This window comes from Dermacentor albipictus, chromosome 2 (assembly GCF_038994185.2).
Source record: "Dermacentor albipictus isolate Rhodes 1998 colony chromosome 2, USDA_Dalb.pri_finalv2, whole genome shotgun sequence".
NCBI classification, from domain to species: Eukaryota; Metazoa; Arthropoda; class Arachnida; order Ixodida; family Ixodidae; genus Dermacentor; species Dermacentor albipictus.
Window position 1 is genome coordinate 30,932,327 of NC_091822.1, and position 24,780 is coordinate 30,957,106.

Here is a 24,780-nt window from a genome sequence, read left to right on the forward strand (position 1 = left end):
AAGAGAGCAAGAAAAATCGAGCGGAGGCAAAGTTGATTCCATCGGGGCAACAGTCAAAGGAACGAGGACAGCGGGTTGAATATCATCACCGCATGTGATTGTTGATCAACAGGGCAACAATTAGGGATCGGGAGTAGTGTTCAATGCAGTAACCATTGCATACCCATGAGTGAAACGAACAAGGCTGGGAGCAATCACAATTCCTCTAGAGAAATGCGGCCATAAGGGTGAATGAACACGTCACCATGTACAATCTCGGCGGAAAGAACAGCAATGATTTGTTCTCTAGAGGGCCAAAGCATAGAATCTGCGGCAGTTACGAAACGGCTATGCGCATAATCTGTAGAATGCCATTGCTGACTGGTGCCGGTCAGGGAAAGCACGCACTGGCGACAGCTGATAAACGCCAAGGCGGATGACAAGAAATCCCAACCCAAATAAGTTTGTGAGTGCCCTCACGTAGCAAGGCGAATATTATGTGATGACGGATGCCATCGATGAAGACATGTACTGTACATTGCGCTATCGGGTAAATTCTGGCATTGTTTGCACCACAGAAAGAAGCGCCGCAGTAAGGCGTGGTCATTTTTCATAGACAGGAGCATAAATCAGCATGAATGATAGAAATGGCAGCATCAATGTCAATAAGAGCTTCTACGTGAACACCTTCCATAAACACTAATGATAGATTTGACAGGTGCTCTGGAAGAATTATAGGCAGTCCGATGGATGCAGTTTCCCTTCCTTAAACTGTAGTGTGGAGTCTTCCGAGTGGAAGTCAGGGGCTTGTGAGGGGGGCCGAAGTGGGGACACTGAGCGGCACCAAGATGAGCGGTTGTTGGAAGGCATATCGTCTGCATATGGGGGAGAGGGTGAACAGTGCGACAAAGATGGGTATGTCATCCGCTGCTAAGTCATAGGTACACGGGCATCGGAGGATCGGGGCATTAGGCTTCTCGTCCTGTTGGCACTGTCGGCAGAACCGGGAAATGTGTCCTCGGTATCCGCAGTAATAACAAAGAGGATGGGTAGGACACCAAGCTGGGTAGGAAGGTTGAGGATGAACCTGCACAGATACTGAAGCCACGAATACGTGCGCAGATGATGTGGTGGCAGGCATGGTCGTAAGTGTAGACATTGCGGTGATGTCGGCATATGTAGCTACAGTACGCTGATTGGCTCGAGCAGCGCATCCAAATCTCGCAAGCTAAAGCGCGCCTGCCTATGGCTGCTGTGCGGGCTGCGGCGGCGGCGCCTGCTCCCTTCAATGCCACGCCCGCCACACTCGCATCGTTGTTGCCCCTTGCTCTGTCCGCTTCAACAGACACCTGCTTGCAAGCTGCTCATCCCCTTGAGCTATCTTTTAGATTATTTTCTCATCTTTTTTTTCCGCAAATTCTTTGCTGCACGCGATGCCAGCAACGAAGCCCAAGACAGTGCAGATGTTTGGTGCGCGGAAGCCAACTTTCTCTTCCTTTTCTTTTTCAAAATTTTAACTTCGTAGCGAACTTCGGAGTCGAGGTCGGCATCGCTGCCAGGGTGAGAAACATTGGTGGCATGCACAGCTTATGCAGAGCGGCCGCGGAGTGATGCAGATGACGCCAATCTAGTCAATGGTGTGTCTAGCTGAGGGTCACGTGCTTTTGTCGACCAATTACAGCACGCATTGGGTCTTCTTTTTGAGGCAGAATTTCTTCACTGTCAATGTGCAGACGGAGCCAGTGCTGGTGGGAAAATGAAGACGAGACACAGCTCTTTCAAATAATATACAGGTAGGCGTGACTGAACAACTGCGGGGGCCGTCACGCGCCATGGGAAAAGCACTCTTTTACCGAAACTTTGGCTCATATTTAGCCCACATAGGTGTCAGAAACACCAATGGTGTCATTGGTGCCACATTGGTGCTACATTGGTGTCAACCTCCTATATGAATACAACAATCAAACCTCGGCCCTCAGTCCCTAGCAGCCGCGAAGCAACTGATCACGGTGGCGGTCAGACCTGTGACGCAGCAGAGGGTGCTAAGACTCCCTGGCTCCAGACAGGCCGCCATCGGAATCAGAACGTGACAACGTTTAACGTTAGAACGTTATCTAGTGAGGCGAGTCTAGCAGTGTTATTGGAGGAATTGCGGGCAGTAAATGGGATATAATAGGGCTTAGTGAGGTTAGGAGGACAAAAGAAGCATATACAGTGCTAAAAAGTGGGCACGTCTTGTGCTACCGGGGCTTAGCAGAGAGACGAGAACTAGAAGTCGGATTCCTGATTAATAAGGATATAGGTGGTAACATACAGGAATTCTATAGCATTAACAAGAGGGTGGCAGGTCTTGTTGTGAAACTTAATAAGAGGTACAAATTGAAGGTCGTACAGGTCTACGCCCCTATATCCAGTCATGATAACCAGGAAGTCGAAAGCTTTTATGAAAACGTGGAATCGGCGATGGGTAAAGTCAAAACAAGATACACTATACTGATGGGCGACTTTAATGCCAAGGTAGGCAAGAGGAAGGCTGGAGACAAGTCAGTGGGGGAATATAGCATAGGCTCTAGGAATAGCAGGAAAGAGTTATTAGTAGAGTTTGCAGAACAGAATAATATGCAGATAATTATTACCTTCTTCCACAGCGGGTTAGCCGAAAGTGGACGCGGAGGAGCGGAAATGGCGAGACTAGAAATGAAATAGACTTCATACTCTGCACTAACCCTGGCATCATAGAAGAAGTGGACGTGCTCGGCAAGGTGCGCTGCAGTCACCATAGGATGGTAAGAGCTCGAATTAGCTTAGACTAAAGGAGGGAACAGAAGAAACTGGTACATACAAAGCCAATCAATGAATTAGCGGCAAGAGGGAAACTAGAGGAATTCTGGATCAAGCTACAGAACAGGTATTCGGCTTTAACTCAGGAAGAGGACCTTAGTGTAGAAGCAATGAACGACAATCTTATGGGCATCATTAAGGAGTGTGCAATAGAAGTCGGAGGAGACGAAAGATTTGATCAAGAAACGCCAATGTATGAAAGCCTCTAACCCTACAGCTAGAATAGAACTGGCAGAACTTTCGAAGTTAATCAACAAGTGTAAGACAGCTGACATAAGGAAGTATAATATGGATAGAATTGAACATGCTCTCAGGAACAGAGGAAGCCTAAAAACAGTGAAGAAGAAACTAGGAATCGGCAAGAATCAGATGTATGCGTTAAGAGACAAAGCCGGCAATATCATTACTAATATGGATGAGATAGTTCAAGTGGCTGAGGAGTTCTATAGAGATTTATACAGTACCAGTGGCACCCACGACGATAATGGAAGAGAAAATAGTCTAGAGGAATTCGAAATCCCAAAGGTAACGACGGAAGAAGTAAAGAAAGCCTTAGGAGATATGCAAAGGGGGAAGGCAGCTGGGGAGGATCAGGTAACAGCAGATTTGTTGAAGGATGGTGGGCAGATTGTTCTAGAAAGACTGGCCACCCTATATGTATACACAATGCCTCATGACCTCGAGCGTACCGGAATCTTGGAAGAATGCTAACATAATCCTAATTCATAAGAAAGGGGACGCCAAAGACTTGAAAAATTATAGACTGATCAGCTTACTGTCCGTTGCCTACAAAGTATTTATAAGGTAATCGCAAATAGAATCAGGAGCACCTTAGACTTCTGTCAACCAAAGGACCAGGCAGGATTCCGTAAAGGCTACTCAACACTAGACCATATTCACACTATCAATCAGGTGATAGAGAAATGTGCAGAATATAACCAACCCTTATATATAGCTTTCATTGATTACGAAAAAGTGTTTGATTTAGTTGCAACCTCAGCAGTCATGGAGTCATTACAGAATCAGGGTGTAGACGAGCCATATGTAAAAATACTGAAAGATATCTATACGCCTCGTGCACCGCCTATAGAGGCGCCACTGAAAGCCACCTAGCGGATGCTTCCAACAGTACATGCGGGAGCAGTAGCAGACGACAACCCTTCGCAGCAAGGATGGCTGAAGTTCACGGCTGCGATTTCTCCTTTGTTTGGTTGCCAGGCTGCTTCTTCTGCGGTGACAGCTTTAGGGAAGATGCTGACCTCTGTGCGAGCATGTATGAACACGATGTTACCGGTGTTTGGGACGTGGTCCACATATGTGCAAGGTGTGTCCCGCAGACAAACGCCATGAACCCCATTTACATGATGTGGAGCTCATGTTCACTAGCCGATAAATTTTGTTGAGTGATGTGATCTCTCGATGGTATTCTTTATTCTACCCTTGCCGCAATACTGCTTCTGTACCTGAATAATAAGCAACCGTCGTTAGTGCAGACTTATATCAAACAAATCCGCACGGTGCAATCTCTGCATATGCAGTTGTGATTTTTCTGCCGATGAATACATGTGACATCGCCGAATAAGTGCAGTCGAAGTCGCCTCAAGAAGAGTAATTGCCAATTTATTGATGAAAACGCGTACACTAGCCACCGAAGTCATCAAACACACGGGTTAATAAAAGCGCGTCTTAGTGCTGCACCGCCGATGCAATTCTGCTGCGTACGCCGATTAACTACCGTTCCCACTGCAGTTTGTGCAACTTGCGATTCGCTGATGATATTGCCTTCCTTAGTAACTCAGGAGACCAATTGCAATGCATGCTCACTCACCTGGAGAGGCAAAGCAGAAGGGTGGGTCTAAATATTAATCTGCAGAAAACTAAAGTAATGTTTAACAGTCTCGGAAGAGAACAGCAGTTTACGATAGGTAGCGAGGCACTGGAAGTGGTAAGGGAACAGTACATCTACTTAGGGCAGGTAGTGACCATAGATCTGGATCATGAGACTGAAATAATCAGAAGAATAAGAATGGGCTGGGGTGCGTTTGGCAGGCATCTTCAGATCATGAACAGCAGGTTGCCATTAGCCCTCAAGAGAAAAGTGTATAACAGCTGTGTCTTACCAGTACTCACCTACGGGGCAGAAACCTGGAGGCTTACGAAAAGGGTTCTACTTAAATTGAGGACGACGCAACGAGCTATGGAAAGAAGAATGATGGGTGTAACGTTAAGAGATAAGAAAAGAGCAGATTGGGTGAGGGAAGAAACGCGAGTTAATGACATCTTAGTTGAAATCAAGGAAAACGAATGGGCATGGGCAGGACATGTAATGACGAGGGAAGATAACCGATCGTCATTAAGGGTTACAGACTGGATTCCAAGGGAAGGGAAGCGTAGCAGGGGGCGGCAGAAAGTTAGGTGGGCGGATGACATTAAGAAGTTTGCAGGGACAACATGGCCACAATTAGTACATGACCACGGTAGTTGGAGAAGTATGGGAGAGGCCTTTGCTCTGCAGTGGGTGTAACCAGGCTGATGATGATGATGGTGTCAGAAAATTATATTACGGCTTACGTATTGACTTAGAATGCGAAAAATTTGGCGAACGGAAGAATCATAGTTGGAAACTCCGAAAATACCGTTTTTAAAATATTGATTTTTTTCTGTGATTTTTTGGTCTCTAACCCCCCCCCCCCCTTAAACACTGAATCAATCCACTTAACTACTTGAAATAATCCTGCTCCTGAATGTTAGCAAAGCATGTGGTTTTTGCTTGAAACATCGGACAGCTGACAGGCTCACACTTCTCTGGACCACCTAAATAAACCGCCATCAACATCTTCATACTTAGACACACATATCAGTTTCCTTGCTAGGGATCCAGAATCTTCTTGCAGCTTCTGTCGCACCTTCTCTCTGTTCTTCCAAAGTGACGACACTGTTGTGTAGGAAACGCTGCACCTCTGCGCACCCCACATGACTCTCGACGTCTCTGATGATGCTTTGCTTCACCTCCAAGATAAAGCCTGCTATTTCCTAGGTTTTAGATAATTGGATGCCACGAGAATGCTAGCAGCGCAGCGCAACAGGAGGAGGTGCAAGACCGAACACAAGACCGTGAAAACACATGTTCCAGCAGTAAGGCCCGAGATGCTGGCAATGCACTGCTCTCCCTTCGCCAAACACCACAAACAAAACTGGCAAGAGTGGCAGCTGTGCTGAGCAAGCCGGCCACCTCCGTGATTGAGCCTGCCCAGTACCCCTACTGAATGGGACAGCACCATGAAGCATGCATCCAATGAGCAATGAGAAGGGGGAAAAAAGGAAAGCGGCAGCATGCACTTTGTTTTTTTGTCCAACTTATCTTAAAACTTCTCTTCTCCCTTGCAAGCTCCAACTTCGTCGCTTCCTTCTATCTTTTTGTGGACGACGCAGCGAAGTATGTTCGCCCAGCTCGCTGGCTCTACAGCACAACGGGCGCTGGTTTCTGAGGAACTGCAGTAACAGTCAAACCTCGATATATCGAACACGGATATATCGAATTATTGCGTATATCGAACACTTTCTGTATCACGTGGAAAATCGCATGCATTTTCAATTTTTTATTTCGAACGGGGCCGGATTTAAAATGGATATATCGAACTCCGCCGCGCCAGACCAAGTGCGCTCTGTTGACAGGAGGCGAGCTTTCCCGCAACACTCTCGAAGATAGCGGCGGCGCGATGGGCGTTCCCGACTGCTGCGCACGACAGCTCCCACATCGGTTGCGCCGAGGGCGCCATTTGAACGTAGCGGCGTACACACGCGGCGGCTTGGAGCCAGCCACGGCCGGTCTCGATGGGAGCGCGCGCTTCTCTAAAAGCGCGCGCTCCCCTAGAGAGCGGCGACCGGCCATAAGCCAGCCCGGCCGCCTCAATCACGCGCGCCCGTGCCCCCGCCGTGCGCGCGTGTTCGAGGCGGCCGTGGAGCCAGTTCGAGCGCTTTGTCGGTGCTGAGCCACACAGCATGTGCATTGAGGACTTCGTTGGCGGTGACGACAGCACCGGAACAGTGGCGGAGTTAACAGACGTGAGATCGCGGCAGAAGTTGCCGTTCCCATTGACTGCTGAGCGGCCAAACGAAGACGCTACCGAGGCTGATCCAGCAAGCGCTGATGTTGCCCCGCTCCCGACTGCAACTGAGGCTGTAGCTGCTTTGGCCGTTGTACGCCGCTACTGCGGCGCAATAGAAAGCACTGGACCGTCTCTTGTGGACCGTTTGGACTATGTTGAGGACGCCGTGGTCAAGCACGCGGTTGACAATATGAAGCAGGCTACGCTGCTTCAGTACTTTCAGCGAACGAAATAAATACTTTGTTTGAAGCTTCATGTGAGTATCTATTGCGCCACGATTGGTTCATTGATTGATTTGTGCTAGTTTTTTTTACGCGTTTTCTACGCGATTTTATATATCGAATTCTGGCTATATCGAACTATTTCGCGATCACCGTGCTGTTCGATATATCGAGGTTCGACTGTATATGCAGTCTTCTGTCATGAACGGTTGCATTTTAAGCGGTATGCTAACACATCGAACTCAATGGGAAGTGAACTGGTGGCAGTTGTTATGAATGGTCTAGGTTGTATACACAAGAAAATCATCGACTATATTTAGCAATTGAATGCATGTTAAAATGTTTGCTTTTGCTGAATGCACTTATAGTTTGCTCTATTACAAGCAGTATGTTGCACAACCTTTGCAGTAAAGTTACCAGTATAATGAGGATTTATTGAGGTCCCAAGTGTTTCAATATGTTTGTAGAGTGAAACCTCGTTAAACCGTAGTTGGCCAGTGCTCGGAAAAAGTACGTCCTGAACGGTAGTCATGCTTAACCGAAATAGCATGAGATCGCCCACTTATCTGCCAAACAGGAAGAGAGAGTGTGATGAAAGGGAAAAAAGCATGCAGTATTTATTTACTTCGCGTGACGAAAGTGTTATTTTCATTTGATGCCGCGGCGGCCTAGCAGTGGTGACATTGGCCTCAAACTTGCTGAAGCTGTGAGCCAGCTTTTCGGCCAGCCCCCTCTTGGCAAACACTCGCATGGCAGATTCCTCGTTGGCGTTGCATATTCTCCGTACACGCGGGCGGTAGTGCTGCAGAAATGGCAGGGTGCCTTTTTCATTGCGGGGTGTTGTCCTCGTCACGACGATTACATTCATGAGGCTGACGTTACGTGCAGTTTCTGCCACTGTTGGGCATGAATCGCCCGTGCTGTTGCTTTCCGTGTCGTCCTCATCACTGTCGTTAGGCGACACTTAGCAACAACAGAGGCAACAATGGCGAAAAGTTGAAACTCGTAGCCAACACGTCTTTTATTTTTTTCTATGCTGAGCACCCGCTGTTTTTTGATCAGAGCTTTGGCATGATGGCAGTCCTAGCTTGCACAAGGCCACAACGCGCTCTGGCACGGCGGCATGCCGCCGAAATGATGTTGATGTTGCTTCACGCACAAATGCGAAAGGCGCTTGTAGGCCATTGTTCTGATCTCGGAGGCTTGTTGTTCTGCCAGGCCGCCCGATGGGGACGACGCACCGCCGTGATAGTGCGACGAAGAGTGGAAACACTACGTGTTAACCGATACGTACGCAGTAAGCTGATACGGTTTATGCAGATAGAAAACACATTATGTTCAATGGCCGCTGAGTCGGCGATGTGCAATGCAAATTGCAATGCAGGAATCTGCAATGCAAACACTTGCATTGCAGATTCCTCATTAGTTTTGCATATTCTCCCTACGCGGGCGCAGTAGCGTTGCAGGAGTCGCGGGGCACCTTTTCATTGCAGGGTGCTGTTCTCATCACAACGATTGAATCCATGAGGCTGACGTAATGCGCAGCTTTTGCCACTGTCAGGCCTGAAACGCCCGTACGGTCACTTTCCATGTCGTCCTTATCACTGTCGCTAGGTGACATTTTGGCAACAACAGAGGCAACGATGGTGAAAAGTTCAACCACACAGCCGACATGCAGCAGTGCTCCCGGGCAACTTCTTTACATTCCAAATGCCACACATCGTAGTCAACAGTAGACACATGTCGCGTGCCAGCACTGACTCATTCGTGTCACATTCGATAGCACTAATGACGTCTAATTTTTCTTCGAAGCTGAGCACCCGGTGTCTTTTTTATCCGAGTCTCAGCATGACACGAGTTCTCGCTTGCACGACACCACAACACTCTCTGGGACGGCGCCGAAATAATGATGTTGATCTGGCTTCACGCGCAAACGCACAGGGCGCTTGGAGGCCATTGTTCAGACCTCTGAGGCTTGTTCTGCCGAGCCGCCTGATGGAGATGAAGCACCGCCGTGTTTGCGCGACGAAAAGTGGAAACACGTGTTAACCGATACGTACGCAATAAGCTGGTACGGTTTATGTGGATACAAAACAGATTATGTTCAATCGCCTCTGAGTCGGGGATTTGGCTTTACTACTTTTAAAACGAAACTACTGTTTAAGTGGGTACAGTTTAACGAGGTTTTACTGTATATACTATTTCACCATGGCTAGGTAAACCTATATTCTATCGTATTTATTCGTATCTAGGCCAATGGTGTTTTGAAGTAATCGTATAACAAACTCTAGGGTCAACTTACATTCAAGGATTTTAAAGAACACACCAGTTTTTAATTGAAATTGATAAAGATGGTGCATAGCTAGCGCCGTCTAAACAAGTCAGTATCACAGCAGCTACTAGCCACGCCAGTAGCCAAATGAAGTATGTGAGCTATGTTGCCATTTTGACTTGTGTGCGTATGTCGTATCGGGGTGCAGTGTAGCATTATCGTAATGGCACCAAACAGACGATGCCACTAAGTGCCGCTTTCAAATGAAAGCTGTGATAGCCGCAGAGGCACTGTCAAACGTTCAGGCGGTGTGGGACTTTGGCATCAATGAGAAAAGCATTAGCCATTAAAGGGGGCAACGGGAGATGCTTTTCGCATGCGCTGCAACGAGGATGGCATTTACCAGACCACAACAGCGATAATGACATAGAATGAGCTCGGAATGCTGATATTCAATAAATGCAGTTTTCATTTTGTGGACACTGTCCTCCCTCTTTTGTTGGCCTACATTCGACGTATGTTTTTTCTTTCTGGCTTTGGACTTTAGGGGGTTGGCTTAAAATCGGGGCTGGCCTATATATTTGAGCAAATACAGTATTCTATTAAGATCTTCAATGCCACACAAAGCTCCGACAATGGCAGAGCCCCTTCACAAGTCCCATGATTCAGAGCTTCCACTGTTCATCAAACTGCTCTTTGGGGCGAAGCAATGAGTAAAAGGCCTGTCTTACTATCTTCTGATGCTGTCTGCAGAAACTTGTCAGCAAAGAATGGCTGCTTTTCTGGGTCTAGAAGTTGTGTAACCATGTTCTTGATCTTGTTCTCTGTAAGCAATAAAAGGAGAGGTATTAGTCACTGATGAGACTTAAGACAGAATGCTAAACCAAAATGAGTTAAAGTGCTTAAAATTGACTGCATGACAGCAAACCATTAGTGGCAAAGCAAGCTGTTCAAACTCTGGAATTTTCTATTGAAGCTTGGTGGCTCTAATGGCTTAAAGGGACACTAAAGGCAAATACTAAGTCGATGTGGACTGTTTAAATACCATTCCAGAAACCTCACAACGTTTGTTTCGTGCCAAGACTTCGTTTACGAGAAAATTGCATCTGAACGGTTCGAATACCATTTTCACAATTCAAATATGCCGCCACCCTATCGGTGGAGTAGTGACGCTGCATATGCCATCACCACCCTTTGCTGCCGTCGCTGAATAAAACCGTGCCCAACAGACAGCAGTACCAAGCCAAGACAGAGTGGTGGATTTGCCACTGCAGCTGCTTTTTGGTCAAGTGGCGTAGACCATTTGGTCGCACCATGACATCACATGGAAGTTGAATTCTCTGCTACTTGCAGTTTGTGTGAGTTTTGCGAGTGAGCAAAATCAGTGCAGCACTATGCAATAACGAAACTATTGACACGCGAAAACATGGGTGGTGTGGAGTCGAGCAATAACGAAACTGTTCAACCGCCCGCGACATTGTCAAGGGTAATTTCAATTAGTCCTTATTTTAAAAATGAAATAGAACTGAAAAAGTAGCATTTTACTTCGTCTTGTACTAGAATACAAGATGTTTTTTGCAACAAGTGGTTCAGTACCAGTACCAGTGAGAGTGAGAGAACTGAGGAGTGCTTTCGTCATCGGGAAAGTATTTGAATGTTCCAGGAGAGTCTCTAATCATGTCCTGCGTTTACCTCAATTTGTCGATTATTAAGGCTCTGTTTGCGATAATATTGGCGCCTTAGAGATTCTCTAGCGCTAATCTATCACTATATCTTGACTTAATATTTGCCTTTATTGTCCCTTTAGGATGACCTCTGTCAAGACTTATATAGTACTCACATTAAACAAGCCAGTGCAGCAGACAACAAATCACCACTTCTCTCTATAAGACAAGAACATTACCCTGATAGGTATTCAGGGCAGTGTGTTTAACGAAGTGACAAGTTCTAATAGACAACCTTCCATAACTGTTCCCGGTGAAAACAAGTTAATTGTCTTAATGCACCACCTCTCTTCTTTTCTGGAATGGGGGATGAGGGGGGAGGGGGGGCTTCCATCATTGAGCATTCCTGGTTCAGCCCTGCTGCAACATACAGCGATTCAATAAAACCACTTCCACCTCCAATCTTTGATTCCTGCTCCATGACCCGCAAGAATCTGTGCATGAAAATGCTAACAACACTGAACAATTTTTGTTTCCTACCAAATAACTAGTTTTCTTCAACACTGAATATATGTATTATATATATATATATATATATATATATATATATATATATATATATATATATATATATATACACACACACACACACACACACACATACACACACACAGTGGAACCCGTTATATGTCCCCCGGTTTTGCGACGATCCGGGTTTTACGACGGATTAGCGCAGTCCCGGCGAAGTCCCCATAGAAGCAATGCATTAAAAACCCTGGTAATCCGACGAAATTTTACGCCCGACCTGCGTTATAAGACAACCCTCACGAAGCGTGAGATGGAACGGCGGACGAAAGAAAAGTGCTGCGGGTCTCTTTTCTCGCTCAATCTCTCCGAAATAGCACCTTTTCTTCTCCACAATCACTTTCTCCCTCTCTTTTCGGTGGCGTCGTCTCTCATCACGTTGGGGAAGCGTTTCTCTCCTTCCAGTTTCCCAGCAGGAGATTGCCGATAACGTAGCGCAGAGAGGCCTAGGTTTATCGCACGTGTTCTTCGTCGTAATCTTAGCGACCAGCGTTCAGCGGCAGTTTTGAGTTCTGTGGAGCAATGTGACGCACGATGTCCAGAAAGCGGACAGTTCTGCCGGTCGCCGATAAGCTGAATATTATTGAGGAAGCGGACAAGCGGCATTGAGCCACGAAAGCCAGCACTGCCTGGGACCTTAATACAGTCAATGACTATATTTTCGGATGGCTAAATTTTTGGACCTGCCTGATATTTCGGACGTCTTCGCGGCACCCCCACGAGCCCCATAGAATCAATGTATAAGGACATCTCAAGTTTTGGACGCTCGAACCACCCGCCGTCCAATTTTACGGACTTTTTGACGCGACGGAAGGTCCTTTGGCTCCTCACGCAGCGCCCTTGCGCACGAAATCGACTTGCAGCGGAAGCATATCACCGCTTTGAACCACAACTAGCCAAATCTAGCCGTCACACACCGATTTGGTCTGGCCAAGCTGGCTCTGTTCATCGCCGCACTTCCGCTTCCGCCTCCGGCAGAGTTTCCGGAGCGGTGCCATTTCATTTGTTTGCGCAGGCATGTGCAGGCCACGTTTTGGCTAGCGTGGTGTGTGGTTGTGCTGTTGTGTCAAGTGTGCTCTGCGATGCTAGGCCTAGGTGCTTCGACGCTCGTCTGCGAACTCCACTGTTCGCAACTTGAGGATTTCGCTTGCCTTCGATGGCCCCCACTCCGTCTTTGTCGTCCTCGCCAATGGCATCGAAGCGCGGAAAGCAGTACCGTCGGTCAACGATGGATAAGAAAACCGCCATTATTAAGCAAGTCGTGAGTGGCCCATCGCAAGCTGACGTGAGCAAGGAGTTCGGCATGGAGCAAGGAGTCAGGTTGTGAGGGATTCAGAAGACTCCGATCTTCAAAATGAGGAGCTAATGCCTGCGCCGCCTACAAGCGCTGAGTTGACGGGAGCACGGTTGAGTCTTTCATCGGTGTACAGTGCTGACATGACCCTTGCTCAGATCGAGGCGAATACGATTGCATGCAACCGGAACGCCGTCCAAACAGCAACCAACAAGTTCTTCAAGCCACTGCAGCAATAAAACCGGCTGCCCGACAATGCACATGTACATAATAAACCGGCAGTCGGCTGCATACAGAGTTTTTGAATGCGTTTTTTTATAGCCACTTCACTGATGCTTTGGCAGGGTTTCGGAAACCTGGTACTTCGCCCTTTACCTCTAGATCCATGAAAAAAAGAAAAAAAAAGTGTGTTTTTTGCACGCACTCATTTTTTCGGACTGCCTGAATTTTCTGACGTTTTTACGTTCCCTAGAGGGTCCGAAAAATCGGTCGTTGACTGTATACCCGAATCTTCGCTTAAGACGATCCTGGCAAACAAAATGGTGATACTGTAGAATGTCAACAAGTTCGGGCTCAAGCGGAAAGTGGCAAAAGAAGGACAGCATGAGAAGTTAAAAAAGTTCTCGTCAAGTGGCTGCATCAAGCATGGAGCTCTGCAATCAACGTTGATAGCGCCATTCTAAAAGAAAAGGCGGACCTTGTGGCATTGCGTCTGGGCATCAACGACTTTCAGCCATCAAACAGGTGGCTGGATCGCTTAAAAAAAATGAAACAAGATTCTGTACAGCCGCCCCCACGGAGAAAGCACTTCTGTGGACATTTCGATGGTTAACGAGTGGATGGAGTCGCTGCCAGAGATGATTGCTGCATAGAAGCCCTGCGACATTTTCAACGCTGATGAGAGCAGTATTTTTTACCTTATGCAGCCTGAGCAAACCCTTGCGTTTAAGGGTGACAGCTGTCATGGTGGCAAGCGTAGTAAAGAGCGTGTGACGGCACTATTCTGTGCTAACAAGGACAGTTTCGAGAGGCTGCCCGTGCTCGTTGTTGGAAAGTTTACAAAGCCACGGTGCTTTAAGAACTTGAAGACACTGCCGTGCAGCTACAACTTCAAGAAAAAGGCGTGGATGACGTCTTCGCTCTTAAGCAATATTTTGCAGCAGCTGGATAACAAAATGGGTGCTAAGGCGAGGAAAATATTGCTTTTCGTGGACAACGCACCTTGCCACCCACCCGATATGTCCAGCCTGAGGAACGTAAAGGTTGTTTTTTCTCCACCCAACTGCACAAGCCGGCTGCAGCCGCTGGATGCCGGCATCATTAGGTACGTCAAGCAAGGGTACCGGAAGCGGTTAGTGCAGCGTTGGCTTGTGGCTATGGAGCGCAGCGAGTCGGAGAGAAAGATCACCGAGCTTGATGCTATGCGTTTTATTGCCAGTTCGTGGAATGCAGTGCCACGAAGCACAATCACTAACTCGTTCAAGCACTGTGGCTTTAAGCGAGAGACTGCCTCCTCTGCTGGGGACGCAACAACCTCGATGCTGCTCAAGGCCAATGCAGGCTTCGCCAACAACGATTTTGAGGGTTTAAACCTCACCACGACCTTCGCCGAGTATGTGGAGGCCAACGACAACTTTGCGATCTCCGGCAAGGTATTGCTGGATGACGCCATCGAGGAGGCTTTCCCTAGTGCCGACAGCGCTAAGACATCGGACAAGGACGACGACGACGCCACAGATACCGTGCCTGTGCCTACCATGTTCGCCGAGGTGCTACGGCACATAGACGCCATCCGGAACTTCATCTGTTCATGCGACGCCACAGGGGACCTCCTTTTGGACGTTGCCCAACTCGAGCGAAAGCTCTTGGTTCACATATCAAACAAGGTCCAAAAGAAACTTACCGACTTTTTCTAAAGTTCGCGCCAGCTGGCAAGAATCGTGGCAGTGGGCAGTGCAGTGTCATAAAGGTTCGTTTGAATAAAGCATGATTGGTACCTGTACTACAGCAGTAATTCTTATTGCATTTACTTTTTTGGTAAGTCAGGTTTCCAAGCCCTGCAGAGAATTTTAGTAGTTTACATTAAAGTTTCTCGTAAATCCACTGCACGAAATTAGTATCTTTATAGGCATAACTTATGTTCGGATTTTACAATGCCCACATTTTATGATGCTTTTTTGTGATCCCGTGACATAATCGGGGTTTCACTTTGTGTATGTGTATATGTATATATATATTTTTACCCTTTGAGGGTCGATTTTTCTTGCCATATGCGACCGCCCAGGGTCGATTTTTTTTATTGCAGATTCCAATTCTTCTTCAGGACTTATCTCGAGAAAAGCTTACTGCAATTTTTCTAGGGTAACTGTAAAGTGAGAAAAAAGTATGTTGCGTTGGTATATATGTACTCTTCATTCATGAATAACAACAAAGAAGGAAATAAACTTATAAGAATTAAAAATTTGATGCATTTTATTGATCAAGCCCTTGAAAATGCTCACACGAGAATATCTTGCAAGACTCAAATGTTCCTGCTCTTACACTAATATCGAATGTGTACATCCATAGCGTAATCGAACTGCGTAGGTGCGTGCACTCAAGGAAACTGTGTGGTTGTGCACCCGTAAAAAAAGCGTGTGACAAGCTTCTGCTAACCTTCATCTTATCGCCAACCAGAGGCAATTAGTTTTCGCAAGTGTAAAAAAAAAAAAAAGCAACGGAAACGCATGCACGGCGGCATCCTTTCTATGCGCACCCCTGTGAGTACTAAACGCGCGAGAGACAGGCGGTCGACCTTTGAGCAATTAGTAACGAGATAGCCATCAGTCCTGCAAGCGCAAAAAGCCGAAACCGCCCGCACGCAAGCCAATGCACAAGTGGTAGTATACAGACCTGCGGGAGCGAACTAGCACTAAAACCATGCAACAAAAACCGAGGGAGTGAGGCGCGCAAAAAAAATTCCCTGTATCCCCACATAGTGGCAGCACATGACAAAAAAGAAAAAGTTTGGAAATTGACGCGCTTTTTAAACATACAGACAGCGCCGTAAATATACGGCATCGACCATTTTTGGACTTGTTCGCGGCGCCGTATATTTACGTCATCGACCCTCAAAGGGTTAAGATATTTAGATATTACGATGACTTTCTAATTTCCATTGACTGCTCTTTTGATGCCTTCATTCTGGAAACAAAAAAAAGCATTGGAAATGATTCAGAAGTGCTTAGTTCCCCTTCACACTACTCATGAGTTGCCGGCAGAGAAGTCTATTCACTTTCTTGATCTTCGCCTGAGCTTTCCGGACAGCCACACGTGTTGGTCGTATGAGCCGTGAGCCAACAAGCCACTTGTGCCATATATGTCTGCACATTCTAAGCTCGTTAAGCCGGCCATTATCAGTTTGTGCTTCAAGAATTCCCTTAGCAAGTCTTGCTGCCATGTAGTGTATGTAAGTTTTCAAAAGTGAACTCGACATTTGTCCTTGGCTGAATATCCTAAGGCAGTGCAGGTGTCTGTCGTGGAACGCATTTTTAAGAGAAGCGTGATCCAGCACCTAGAAGCCAGTCGCCGATGTCCTTCCTGGCAAATGCCCTACAATTGTTGACTTGACCCTCAAAGGATTAAGTCAATACTCATTCGGCATCTTACCATGCGATCTGAAGAGTGCCAGTAAACCGATCTTGATGTGCATTGTACAACGGCCAGCAGAATTTGTTCCGTTAAACCGCCATTGAAACTCCATTGTTGATGGGCTCAACAGCAGTTGAAAGTGCCTTTCTAACATAGGCCTGGCTGCACTGCAGAAGCAATAAATGGACAACACAGGGCCTTAAGCACTAAGTAATACACCTCTATACAGTATGGCAATATCACAATATGAGCCATGCGGCAGTACCTGACAAGGTGCTCACTCATGAAAGGGGGAGGGGGGGCACCCCACGCACTGGATACTTTTTTCCCAAAATCTATAACCTTGAAATCAATCTCCACCGTAAATGCAAATTTCACCTTTAGGTGTGGCTTCACAGCAGCACGACTTTCACTTCGTGTTTGACTTTATGGCAGCATGCGTTGTGATGACGTGAAGCCACACTACAAAGCGATATGCGCATTGGTATGAAGCCCCTCCTAGCACAAGATTTGCATCTACTGTATTTACTCGCATAATGATCGCACTCGCGTAATGATTGCACCCCTGAATTTTGTCATCAAAATTCTATTTTTTAAAAACTTCCCGTGTAATGATCGCACCCTGAACTTGCCGCAGCGATATGTTGTGTGCCAAATCTAGATAATAATGATCGCACTTACAATCTGTCGAATGCTATGCGAACGACTCTTCAAGGCAAACCAAGTGGTCTGCCTGCACCAAACATTCTTAAGCAGATGCCCCATTTCATTCCTTTCATCACTTTCCACACTTCCATGACAAAAAAGAAAAGCTAGAACCACACTTGCCTTTATTATGTGTAGGCTTTATAATGGTTGGGGTCAACATCAACAAAAAGGCGCCTTTTGATTTTTCTCGTTTGAACTCGTCGGCATGCAACAAACCACGAGCAGCAACGATAACAGCCACGTTTACACCGATAAGTTAGAAGCGTACGTCATTTATGCGCCGACAATTGTAGCACAGCTAAGATATTCACCCACCATTAGCGGAAATGTGCCATATTAGGATAGTAGTGAAGATAAATGCTGCAGTTTCCACAGCATGCCCATCTCCGTTTCCGTTCCCCTCAAAGTGGACATGGCTATGTTACTGCTGCAAACTTGTAGATATTAACAACATTATTCATTACTGATACGGAAGAAACTGTTTCGATGCATGTAATGTACTCACGAGAAGAAAAAAAAATTTTGTTCGCATTATGCTTGCCCCGCTTGCCGCCATTTTTATTTTGGTGTCCTCCACTGTTACTGTTTGTTGACCTGTTGTCATCTCACAGCAAACGCGGGACGAAAAAAAATTTTTTTTCTTTTCATGGGAACTTTAACCCATGTAGAGTGCAGTACACTTACAACGATATCGAGAAAGACGAAAAATATGATCGTTATAACCGATGATCGCAATATCTGAACTGCAGTTATATATATATAAAAAAAAATGCAGAACGCACCTTTGCAGCTCCGAACTCGAATTCACTACTTGCTCTAAAGAATAGATGATGTAGAAAGTAGGCTGTGAAAAACAAACTTTATTTCTAGCGTCAATGATCGTGTCAAGGGTTCGGCGCACCGAAATAGTCCGAAATCTGCACTTGCTTTTGTGGCAGCTTCAGCTTCACAACCGCGGTGTGCATGGATTCCAGCTGCTGCGCGAACACTGGTGGCAATCCTTTAGCATGCATAAAATCAATTAAGGAGTCAATTGACGACAGTGCACTTTGCGTGGACATCGTGGTCGGGGTCAAGGAGCCACTGTCAATCTCGTTGTCACTGTAGCTGCTGCCGTCGCCAACGTCGCACAACTTTGCCGTCTGTCGAGACAGCACGTCTTCGGCGATCGCCTCGTCGGTGACCTCATCGCAGAGCGAGGCAGCACTGTCTGCAGTCAAAAACTCCTCCATTGACGCACCACCTGTGTCACCAGTAGGAACGAGCTCCCAGAGCTCGGTATTATCAGCGGCTTCCACCGTGTTGGAGTGGGTTGGGGAAGTTCGTCCTGGAGCACAAAGCCCGCCTTTTTGAAGCAGTTGTATATGGTTGACTGCTTTACTTCAAACCATGCACCATAAACGAAGCACCTGGCTTTCAAAAGGCTGATCTTCAGGTCAGGGGGTCCATCTGCATGACCCGACGTGCCAGGAGCTGCGCGGTCAATGGCTAAAATTAGCCACTCCAGCATGCGCCGCCGATACAGGACTTTAAAGTTGGTGATCCCGCCGACGTCCAACGGCTGAAGGCCTGCCGTAGTATTCGGAGGCAGAAACATCAATTCGACAGACGTTAGCTTCCGGTTAACGCTGAGTGCACTACAGTTGTCAAGTAGCAACACTACTTTTCTTCCTTGGCCTTCAATTAAACTGTCGAACTCGAGCAGCCATTCTTCAAACAGGTTGCGGGTCATCCACGCCTTCTTATTGCTGCGATAGCGGACCGGGATGTGCTGATTCTTAAAGCACGTTGGCTTCTTTGATCGCCCGATCATGAAGGGCCTGAGACGATGGCTCCCGTCCATGCTAATGCACAGCAACACGGTCACCCTAAGTTTCGAGAGCTTCCCGCCGGGGCATCTATCTCCTTTAAGAGCGTGAGTCTTCGACGGCAACATTTGAAAAAACAGAGCAGTTTCGTCGCAATTATACATGTCCTTCTCCGCGTAGCGCTCTAGCACGCCGGGCAGCTTTGTCTGCAGCCACTGCTGCTTTACGCTGCTTCCCCTACCACGTTTTTGTAAACGATTCCGTGCCGCTCTTTAAAGTGCTGAAATTTAGGCATCCCAGAAGAAAAGCAAAGTTTTTCGCTTTGGTGGCAAGTATGGGCCCACTAATAGGCACATTATGCGCGCGGGTTGTGATGAACCACTGGTAAAGCGCCTCTTCAACATCGGCGTACAAAGGGTCTCTAACCCTTTTCCGCTGATCGGCATGGCCGCTGATAGCTCCTGCCTTCACAATCGCGGTGCTCCCGGTTTTCAAGATGGTTGATATCGTTGACTGGGCGAGCTCATACTTCTTCACGAGGGCGCTCACCTTGAAGCCGCGTCGAGAGTCCTGCAAAATATCCATCTTCGTGTCAAGCGACACAGCTTTACGCTTTGTCGGCGCCATCTTCGAACTGGGTTGTACCGTTGGTTGCACACTGCTTCGGTGGCGTCAGCCTGCTATCGCGAGAGAGAGGGAGACTGAGTGCGGGACGGGCGCCACCACGCCGCTTTGCTTGTAGCTTTTTTTCTTCTTTGTCTCTCTTTCGGAGCGACTGTGGCCGACGCGCATGAAGCAGCTAGCGCCATCTTGTGGCGCGCTGCGCCTACTCAGGTACTCTCCGGTGCACGGGCGGCGCGGGACGCGCAGCGTGGTAATGGCGGCAGATACGAACTTACGGAGGTCAACATCACCTCGTCTCTACATTGTTCGTTTCAGGGAACTAAGCAATGCAAATGTTACGATTATTTTGAACGGAAAAAGCCATCCGGACGGCAAAATATTTATCGTTATATCCGATATGCGGTGAATAACCTATCGTTATAAATGGTGTTTTTCCCCATAGACCTAATGCATAAAATGACACTCTCATGTCGACCCATCGTTATAACTGATATATCGTTATATGTGGTATCGTTATAAGTTGACTGCACTATAATGATCACACCTTTGAATTTGCGTCAATATTTTTTACGAAAAAGTGCGATCACTATGCGAGTAAGTACGGTAAAATCTTCACGGTCAGATGTGCCTATCTGGCTCTGTCGCTACCTATGGCTAGCAGAAGGACTTCCCAGAGGTCCACCCACATACGGTATTTCATGCACATTGAGCAGGCCAGATGCCTGACACTGGCCAAGAGTGCTGCCTCTTCTGAAGCCTGTGCACAATAGCACGAATGCACGGAGAAGAGACCTGTTTTGGTGCAACTGCCAAGTCAAGCTACCAGTTTTAAGTGGACTCTTCCTCACAACCTCAACTATGAGTTCAGCTTCCATTACATCAAAGAAAACATTGACTGGAGCTACACTGACAAGCAATGTTTACAGAATGAGGAAATTTCCATTTACATCGATGTCCCTCATTCCTCTAAACCCCAATCATGCCTTGGCCAGTTCTTCATCAGATCTGCATCATACTACTGCAAGCAGATTCAGCTTATGCAGTTGGTGCAAATAATACTCCCAAGTTTTCTTCCTAGATGCACACTTTCATTAGAATGCTATGTGAACTCCTAGCAGGAACCTTCTCCTCCCAAAGCAGCTGTTCACACTGCATGTTAAAGCTTCCCGTCCCTTAGCAGACTGTGCAGAGGAAACACAAATGCCACCAGCAACGCAAAGCAGGTCCCACTGATCCTGCTCAGCTCTCTTTAGTCCCAATTGTGCAGCAAGCAAGGAAGTCTCCAATGCCACTTGTTCTGGCACTCTACTACATGTCAGTAATCATCCATGTTCGGCTGCAGCAGATGCCATGGCCGCCTGTAGCCGATTTGGTAAGTTGGAAACTTTACTCATCTAGCACAATGCCTTCAAGGAATCCCTTAGTCAGATTACTTACAGCTAGCTGGATTGCTTGAAGTATCAGCTGCAAATGTAATAAACACTTTCCAGGTTTACTGTGAGGCACTGCCACCAAGCGTAACGTAAGCGAACAACTGGGCACAGCAGCAGCATTTTCACAAACTGGTTGAGGCTCAAACACCCGACCTCTGTTTCCAGCAGAGGGATGGATGTTTTTTAGAGCTTAAAGTGGACTGCGATTGGCAGTCCACACAGCACAGAACAATTGCGGTGCATGGAGCGCCAAGGCATATCACCATTGGCATCCCTGCACCCACAACATTGACCCACAAATACTCACAAAGGCCAATCACTGCCTGCAGGGCAGTGATGGCTGTGTGTGCCAACTTGTAATGTGTGCTCACCAGATGGGGAACCGACAGGCTGCAGACGAAAAAGAAGACAGGCAGCAGCCAAACCCTCGCAGACGGGTCCTGGTTGCAATGGCTGTGCCAAGGCTCGCTCTACAGCCTTGAGCACCAGGCCTAGGATTGGCTCCACCTGCTTGCAACCTGGCATACCTGTGCAGATGATGGGGCCGAAAACAAAGTGGGAGCACTTGTAGCACGAGCACACTAACCAAATTATTTTTAAGATTCTAACCAAGACTTAGAAACACTGTCAAATTATGTTTTCAGATACACCATAGGAAAATACCAAGTTTTTGTGGATGACATCTTCTTCCCCTCCCCTAAGTGGAGTAGCAGGCCAGAGACAGAGTACTTTCATCCAATTGCTTACTCGCATCAAAATTATCTCTCTCGAAATCAATGCATCCTACTGACGTTCTGTACTTGGTGGGCAAAAGGGTGACATTGTTGCATGTTTTACATACCGCTATATGTTTGCTACGCATACAGGGATAGGCAATTTCCATCAAAATCTCAATCAGCATAGCAAGTGCATGAAACCCATGTGAAACTGCTCTAACCCTTTTTAACTCTTTCCTTACCATGCCCATTGGGCATCATTAGCCCATCAAGGACAATTTTAAACACTGTTTTCGAAACCTTCCACGCCCCGCACTGAGCCATTTGCCGTATAATAGGGAAACTAAACTTTAGTGTTACAGCAGAGCTGTCTTACGCTACAGTTTCCAGTGTTTCGTGATGTGCATAGGCAAAAACAATGGCGGCATCTATGGAGCTAAAATAGCTTAAGCATCAGGTAAAATTGTATCACCGTATATGTCCCAGTATGCTTGAGGCCAGGTGTGTAAAAACCTTTGATGGATGGTGGTTTGATGTGTTGCCATCTACGCAAACAACGACAACGCGGCTGTTGCACCCATGCTTTAGCGACGACGGGCGAGAGCTTTGCCACGGAATGCGCCAACACATGCGCCATACAGACTGGGGATGGAATCGTTATTGCCACTATATACCTTCATCCAAGAATGTCAAACCTTGAAGACTTTACGATCGACACATTTGGGGTCGATCCTCTTGATGGACCCCAATCCCATCGCCAATGCGGGTAACTTTAACGTCTATGTGTCTAGTCCCAACAGAAGGTAGTTCTTGGCATTTCTCATGGAAAAGTTCAGCCTTGAAAGTTAAACCAAGACCAATGTCTCCACGACGTGCCATCGGTTGTGCATAGACCTAACATTCGCTAAGTACATTCCAGTCTCATCAGAGAGCCCATGGCCATCTATCATAGCAACCATAAAGCCATAATTACCTATTTTGGGAAGTTACTGCAAGAAAACACGAGACTTGAAGAAAACAACATGGAGCAGTTGCTGTCCCTTTCTTTAAGTCCTGTTTTCTTGCGGTAACTTCCCAAAATCATAAATAACCTACTGGCCTACACCCATACTCTGCTATGTTCCATAATTACTACAGTCATGAGATAATTACAAATACAAATAAACATATGTGCATACTTGTGTTATAGTGTTTTTTGTTTCATTTTATTTTATTTATAGTTAGTATAACAGCACCGCTGGTCGTCCACCTTCACATAGTGGGATGGCCCTGAATTTTCCATAAGAAGTTTGTTTTGTTTTTTTCCCTGCTTGGCAGGGAGTTAGTGAACGGGCTCTAAAGATGCACACGCACGCAGACGCGATTGTCGCAGTCGAAAGCGAAATTGCCTGCCTCCAGAAGCAGCATCCACGCTCCATAACATCACAAATTTAGTAATTCCGAAGCATCTATGGTTGATTTGATTGACGGATCTAGCAGCAGCAAGTAAAACGATCCCGTCTTTTGATCTGAACGATTCTGAGAGTGATGGTGACAGAAACCAACATAGAACTTGAGGATGCACCGCTTGAAGACGCACCTCCTCCCCCAACTGAAGCCAATCAGCACCAGCCAGATAACATGGAGACATACCAAAATTGCAAGAAATGTTATCACAGCAAAACGCATAAGAAAACAAGGGTTTGCTGGAAGACTTGCAACGTTCCCTTTGTTTCATATCGAGGAACTGCTCTGCTGCATGATACGCCCAACTGTACGGCTTCCAGTTAAATTTTCCTAGCACATGTAGTTTTCAAGAGTAATTTTTGTCTTTGCAGATACTGGGTGTCAGATAGCAAAATGTTTTGTACATTACAAATGTCTTTAGTTTTTTTTTTTTAGATACAAACGTATATTTGTTTTGCACAAGTGTTGTTCAATTTTTTTCCTGCATTCTGTTCTTGGCAATTTATATTCGTTAATTACATAAATTTCATTATTAAAAGTTGCATGCCTGAAAAGTGGATTCCTTCTGCTTTGCTTTCATGTACTGCCTAAAATTTTGAGTGGGATTGTTTTTGAGAAAAAAATAACAAGTGTAACCTACAAAAGACGGCCATTTTCCCCACTATAGGGAAAGAGTTAAGCCTGGCAACACATACCATTGTGCTTACCGTGAAATGCCGAGATCATGCACTGCAGGTAACCATATCGGACAGCTGACGTCGCTGTCTTCTGCTCCATGCCCTCCTGCAAGAACGCAAAGAATTATCAGCCAATTTCATGCCACTGCCAAACAAAGCAACCTCAAATCACTAGGGATGGTCAAATAGTAAGTTTCAATTCGAAGAGAATAGCAATTTTGTCGAATAACTTTGAATTGAATAGTTCGAATAGTAGTAAAGTGTAGTACACTTATGATACCACATACAACAACATATCAGTTATAACGATGAGTTGAGTATCAACTTGTGCATTAGGGCTAAAAAAAAAAAGCTAATTATAAATAATGATGTGCTATTCACCGCATATCGGACATAATGATAGAAATTATGCCTTTTGGGTGGCGTTTTTCATGCAGAATAATCGTGAAATTTGCATTGCAATGTTCCCCTTGTCTGTGACGGGGCGAAAAGCTTGCCTATGTGAGTTCATATCTGCCGCCGTTACAGTGCAGTGCGTCCCGCCAGCGTGCCGATTGCGAAAGCCGTGGAGAGCATCGCAAGTAGGTGTAGCGTACCAGCTGCTTCAAATCCACATCATCAGCGAGCGTCCAGAGAGACAAAAAAAGGGGGGGGGGAAGAAATAGCGGAAGCAAACTGCAGGTCTGCTCGATTCGCCTGCACCACTGCAAACCTGTTCACGGCAGTTCACGAGAAGTTCAGAAATTGCATAGCTCGATTTATGCAGTGTAGGC

The 24,780-nt window shown here is 46.6% G+C and overlaps 1 protein-coding gene and 1 pseudogene across 2 annotated transcripts in view; both read right to left on the reverse strand.

Moving 5' to 3' along the window:
• The window catches only part of l(3)80Fj (lethal (3) 80Fj), a 372,965-nt gene that overhangs the window by 265,317 nt on the left and 82,868 nt on the right, over window positions 1–24,780 (reverse strand). The window contains exons 13-15 of one of the 2 annotated variants that reach the window (XM_065426472.2): window positions 24,026–24,113; window positions 21,540–21,695; window positions 10,154–10,246 (exon numbers count right to left, since the gene is read on the reverse strand). In XM_065426472.2, the coding sequence (XP_065282544.1) occupies window positions 10,154–10,246; window positions 21,540–21,695; window positions 24,026–24,113 (337 nt within the window). The remainder of the gene's footprint in view (window positions 1–10,153; window positions 10,247–21,539; window positions 21,696–24,025; window positions 24,114–24,780) is intronic. The other variant, XM_065426473.2, reaches the window with a different exon arrangement.
• Window positions 18,188–19,738, reverse strand: LOC135897751 (tigger transposable element-derived protein 4-like; annotated as a pseudogene).